Source organism: Bison bison, unplaced genomic scaffold, assembly GCF_000754665.1.
Source record: "Bison bison bison isolate TAMUID 2011002044 unplaced genomic scaffold, Bison_UMD1.0 scf7180017864299, whole genome shotgun sequence".
NCBI lineage: Eukaryota > Metazoa > Chordata > Mammalia > Artiodactyla > Bovidae > Bison > Bison bison.
This window is the reverse complement of record NW_011494871.1, coordinates 2,274,892-2,280,891: the sequence shown is the minus strand read 5'-3', so window position 1 is coordinate 2,280,891 and position 6,000 is coordinate 2,274,892. Positions and strand designations below refer to the sequence as shown.

Below are 6,000 nucleotides of genomic sequence, written 5' to 3'. Positions count from 1 at the left end.
ATACAGTGTTGCGACCATGCTGCAAACTGATGTTGCTGCTGCTAAGTCGCTTCAGTTGTGTCCGACTCTGTGCGACCCCATTGACGGCAGCCCACGAGGCACCCCCGTGCCTGGGATTCTCCAGGCAAGAACACTGGAGTGGGTTGCCATTTCCTTCTCCAATGCATGAAAGTGAAAAGTGAAAGTGAAGTTGCTCAGTCGTGTCTGACCCTCAGCAACCCCATGGACTGCAGCCTACCAGGCTCCTCCATCCTTGGGATTTTCCAGGCAAGAGTACTGGAGTGGGGTGCCATTGCCTTCTCCGAAGTGATGTTGCTGCTGCTGCTGCTAAGTCGTTTCAGTCGTGTCTGACTCTGTGTGACCGCGTAGACGGCAGCCCACCAGGCTCCCCCGTCCCTGGGATTTTCCAGGCAAGAGTACTGGAGTGGGGTGCCATTGCCGGCCAGTGGAAAAGTAAATTAAGATTTAAATATTAAAAAAAAAAGAAATCCCCAAAGTGTTGATAACTTGGAATGTGGAAGATCTTTCTTCACGTGATACCAAAACCAGACACAAAAGGAAAGACTGATTTGATTGTATAAAAGTTGCAAGCTTTGGTGTAGCAAAGCCCTTCCAGATTTAAGAGTCAGGATAAACGATAGGGCAAGTGTTTGTTGTTTTGGTTGTTTAGTCACTCAGTTGTGTTTGACTCTCTGTGACGCCATGGCCTGTAGCCCACCAGACTCCTTTCTCCATGGGATTCTCCAGGCAGGAGTACTGGAGTGGGTTGCCATTTCCTTCTCCAGGGGATCATCCCAACCTAGGGATCGAACCCAGGTCTCCTGCATTGGCAGGTGGTTTCTGTACCACTGAGCCACCTGCGAAGCTCAGGACAGGTGTTACTTATATGCTGAAGGATTAATATAGTTACTATGTTTTGATGCCTTACACATTACCTAAAAAGAAAAAAGTGAACTGTCTTACAGAAAAATGGGTATTCTTTTCCTGAAACCCTTATCCACAAAATAGGGAATAGCAACAGATGGCTGTTAAACGTGGAGCAGTGTGCAGTAAGTGTACACTGGTAATAGTTCTGTTCATTCAGCGTATCAGCACGGTCATCAGCAAGAAGAATGTCCCTATTGTGAAAAGTCAAGGAGAGCAGCAGAGTAGATCAAATACTTGGATAACTTAATCCAGAAAAAAGTAGTTTAAAAAAAAAAAATACTGCTGACAGAAAGACGTGTTCCAGTTGAGCTCGGCTCCCGCTGTGTAGCAGGATTAAGAAGGAAGCAAACCATCCTCCTGAGCCCACGGAGTCTGTTTCCACCATGGCATCAAAGAGTGATGCTCTGAGTAGCTGCCACTGGCTGGACGAGAAACTGAGACTCTGATGCAGAAAGCCTTTGAAAAACTGTCCAAGCATAAACCATTTTATATTTTTAATGATTGGGATTTAGATGGAGTTGAGATAAGTAATTATCACAGTGGTGTTCACAGGTCTGTGCTCTGAATAAAGGAGTAAGCTCCTACAGGAAAAGCTAATCATAACTGTTTTTCACATTCTGCAGTACACCTGATGGACTTATTTCAGCATAGCAGTCTTTGCCCAGGAGCAGTGTGGAGTAGAGTTCTGTTCAGTACACGTGCTGAGTAGGAGGCGTGGCACAGGTCCGCGTGCACACGTTCATGCCAGCAGGCGTGCGTGTGTGTGTGGTCCACAGTGCTTGTTTGGTGCTCAAGTGTAGTGTGCAACAGATACTGTAGAGGATAGACAGTTGAAAAGATGTCCATTTCCTCTAGGGAAAAAAATGCAGAAAAAATGGTCTCCTTGGAGTAACTCATTCATTTCACTCAGTCTAAGGCCTGTACAGTCTGCATGATGTATGTGATACCGTATCATGCACAAGGGGGCGTAACTCCCGGCCGGCCAGCTGTTTTTCCTGATTCCTGAGACGTTAAGCTCCTGGTTTCAGAAAAATCATGTGTATGTGTGTTGAAACATCTGGCATTTTGGCAGTAAAGTTGAAAAGGATGGATTCATTTTGCAAAAAACTGATTTTGTTTAATTATCATTACCTGTTCTGACCTGGCACTTATTTTATTTATAGGCGAGTGGCCGAACTGTTTATGTTCGATTTTGAAATCAGTGGAATCCATCTAGACCGAGAAAAGGTAACTTCGTGTTTCAGCTCCTCTTGTTTCGCTGGTACTTGGTTGGTGTGTTGTCAATAACGTTCCTGAATGTTGAGTGCTCTATGAAAGCTGGCCTGTCACCTCGGTAATTTAGAATCAAGGAATGACTCGAGACAGTGGGGTGTTTCAGGTGTCGTGGAGGTGGGGTGAGATGGGCCGTGTCAGGAAGGACCACGAGTGAGGAGGAAACCTGAAGATGAGTGTCTCCACGCGGACGCACAGAAGCGTCATCGAGACGCAGCGCAGGTGTGTCGTCACGTGATCCCTGCTCTGGACACACCTGCGAGATCCTTTCTGGTCACTTCCGTGTCTCTTCTCTGGGGGCTGCTCTTGGACAGGGCACGGGGGATGTGGCACACTTTTTAAGAGAACTCGACATAAAGCTGCCAACATGACCTGTAAGCCACGAAGGCCTGTGTTCTTGCTATATTCTTTCCAGGTTATTCCTTACTTACATTTTAAGGTCTCGTGAATATAATTAAAAAGTTTAAATTCGAGGAAGTGTGTCGTTAAGCAGTCATATAATAAATATAACAGTTTCAAAATATTTGCAGAGCTCCAAGTACTGTGTGTTTGCATGTTTAATTCTCCTTGAAGGATGAAATGACATGCTTAGCAGACTGTTGGCGAAGTCAGGAAACAGGTTTTATTTTTCCAGGGGTTGTAACAGGTGATCAATTCTTTGAAATAACTAATTTTATCACTTTTTTGTTTTAAGTAGTAAAGGCTTTGAGGAAAAATTTTGAAACTAGAGTATAATTTCCAGTTATCTTCATTGTCTTGTCTTTCCCCTGGTCACCAGTAGGTGGTGACAGATGGCCACATCAGAAACAAAACAGGCAAAGAGTAATCATCTGAAAAGTCATTTTCCCCATGAAGTTTGATTTTTCTATACTGAAATTTTTGTTACTAAGATACAGTTCATCTTTTCTAATGTCTTATCAAGGGTATACCTGTTCTGTTCATGTTTATATTTATCTTTTAAGAAATACGCTTGGTCATCCTTCAGGGTCACAGTACAGTTTAGCATCTGTCCATAGCCGTTGCCCCTTCCCCGGGAAGGCTTGCTTGTGGTGTCACGTGAAGCCCGTCATGAGTCCGGGGCCTGTTTGGCCGTCCCGTGACGAGCAACTGAAGATTCCTCCTTGTCCCCAGGAGACCTAACCAGTTATGTGGGCAACGGTTTTTAAGTTTGATCCCAAACATGGGGTGCCCCGGTGACAGCACAGGTTCACTCAGGAGCCTGTGTCCTAGGGGTGACCAAGGAGAAGATCTGCTCCGCTCTGTCCGTCATGACTGGCACAGACTGGAAACTGCCAGATGCACAGCTGGGGCCTGTGGTCTCCCACCCGCCCCTGTGAAGCGGGTCCAGCCCACCCCACCTTGCCTCTGGGCTGCTGCCCTCCTGTGGCCACTCCAGCAAGCCTGGCTGAGCTTTGCAAGCGCCCTTCACCACACTTCACTGAAGAGCTGCGTTAATTGCACCTTCCTTCCCTTGCCCTTGTATCTCATCTTTTAAGGCTGAGTCTGGTTTCTAATCTGTGCCTCAGATACTGTCATATCAGACAGATTCATCCAGCCCACTGCTCCCTTCCTCTCTTAACTAGGGTGTTTTCGGAGCCAGGGAAGGGCTGTACCTCCCGCTGTTCATTTCACAGACATGTTGTATGACCTAGACATGAACTAGAACTCTGGGAGTTACGCACATCTGAAAGTACAGAAGCGCTGTAGAAACATTAGGATGCTTCCTGGTGAGGATATGAAACACCTACCAAAAGCACAGAGTCAGCATTTGCAGACAGTTATTGTGTATTAAACATTATGATTCAGTATTCGGTATTCATTTTATCACTTAGTTAATACCTTACTAAATTAAAATTCAACTTTATATGTTGATTGGCATCTTTATAGATTACTGATTTGTTGTGAAATGTTACTTTAAATAACTTGACTACCCCCACATACAGCGTAAAAGAGCTGTGGACCTGAACGTTAAAATCTTGGATCTGAGCAGCGCATTTCTCATGGGAACCCACTTGCCCAACACGATTGAGAAGCGCCTCCTGCCTGAAGGCATCCGGCATCACTTCGAGCTGGCCGGGGACCACGCGGTGGTGGACAGTCTGCGCGCAGAAGCGCCCGACGACTTGGTGCGTGGGCTCCGTCCTCTGCGTAGTTCCGGCCTCGTCTGGGGCCATGGCTTGTGACCCTGAAATTCGGGGATCACATGATCACACCTTTAAAAATACATTAATGTTTACTAAGCACTAAAAATTGACTAGGGATGATTAATTCTGTGAAAAACTGTTTTTTCCGACTCTCTGCGACCCCATGGACTGTACAGTCCATGGAATTCTCCAGGCCAGAACACTGGATTGGGTAGCCTTTCCCTTCTCCAGGGGATCTTCCCAACCCAGGGATCCAACTGGGGTCTCCTGCATTGCAGGCAGATTCTTTACCAGCTGAACTATCAGGGAAATGGTTTGATTATTCCTGTTCTAAATAGTTCCTCATTTGCAAAGTATGGTGAGCGACAGCAGCGCTGGCCATTCCGGGGACTCATACTCTAATGCACGTAGTCTCACGTCACCTGGTTGATGGTGTCTCACGTGTGCCAGGTAGAACCTCGGCCCCCTGCCCCTCTGCCTGTAGCGGAGAACTCGGGCCAAGTGCGATGTGTCTCCCACACTCGGTGATGAGCCCAGAAGCTTCATCCAGCCTGTGTAAGGCCTTGTGTTTAAGCATTGCTTACCTGCAGAGTAAAGTGGTGGGAGGTAGCGTGTGTTATGATCATATAGGACTTTGTATCTTGGTATGTGTGTCTTTTACCATCCACTTTTTAAACATAGGTGCGAGAAGCTGCTTATAAAATTTTTCTTTATCCCAATGCTGGTCAATTGAAACGTCTAGAAGAGTTGCTCAGCAGCAGAGACCTCCTGGCAAAGTTGGTAGGATATCCTACCTACTCCCACAGGGCCCTCCAGGGAACAATCGCCCAAAGTCCAGGTGAGCCTGTTTACCCAACTCTTAAGGACAAAACAGGGCTTTTATGAAGCTGAACTTCTGACTCTAAATAGCTAAAGTTACTGTGCTATTTTTAGTATACTCGGAGACCAGTTACTAAGATACTTTGTTTCTTTATTAGGAATGATTTTTAAACAGACCTAATCATTTGGAATATATTTGTACAACTAGTGTACTTTATGTGCACTTTGAGTAAGTCATTGAGTTAGACAAGGCTGTGGTCCATGGGATCAGATTGGCTAGTTTTCTGTAATTGTGGTTTCAGTCTGTCTGCCCTCTAATGCCCTCTCTCAGCGCCTACCATCTTACTTGGGTTTCTCTTACCTTTGACGTGGGGTATCTCTTCATGGCTGCTCCAGCAAAGCGCAACCACTTCTCCTTACCTTGGACATGGGGTATCTTCTCACGGCCACTCCTCCTGACCTTGGACGTTGGGTGTCTCCTCATGGCCAGTGGTCCTGACCTTGGACATGGGGTAGCCCCTCACGGCCGCCACTCCTGACCTTGGACATAGGGTAGCTTCTCATGGCCGCCGCTCCTGACCTTGGATGTGGGGTAGCTCCTCACGGCCGCCGCTCGTGATCTTGGACGTGGGGTAGCTCCTGCGCTGCGCAGCCGCCGCTCTTTGTCTAACTCAGTGAAACTAAGCCATGCTGTGTGGGGCCACCCAAGACAGATGGGTCATGGTGGAGAGGTCTGACAGAATGTAGTCCACTGGAGAAGGGAATGGCAAACGACTTCAGTATTCTGGCCTTGAGAACCCCATGAATAATATGAAAAGGCAAAAAATAGGACACTGAA

General features: G+C 46.7%; 1 protein-coding gene across 1 annotated transcript in view; it reads left to right on the top strand.

Annotated features, from left to right (window-relative positions):
- Positions 1 to 6,000, top strand: part of MIPEP (mitochondrial intermediate peptidase) — an 84,583-nt gene that overhangs the window by 10,632 nt on the left and 67,951 nt on the right. The window contains exons 5-7 of the mRNA XM_010851246.1: positions 2,091 to 2,154; positions 4,143 to 4,325; positions 5,025 to 5,181. Of these exons, the coding sequence (XP_010849548.1) occupies positions 2,091 to 2,154; positions 4,143 to 4,325; positions 5,025 to 5,181 (404 nt within the window). The remainder of the gene's footprint in view (positions 1 to 2,090; positions 2,155 to 4,142; positions 4,326 to 5,024; positions 5,182 to 6,000) is intronic.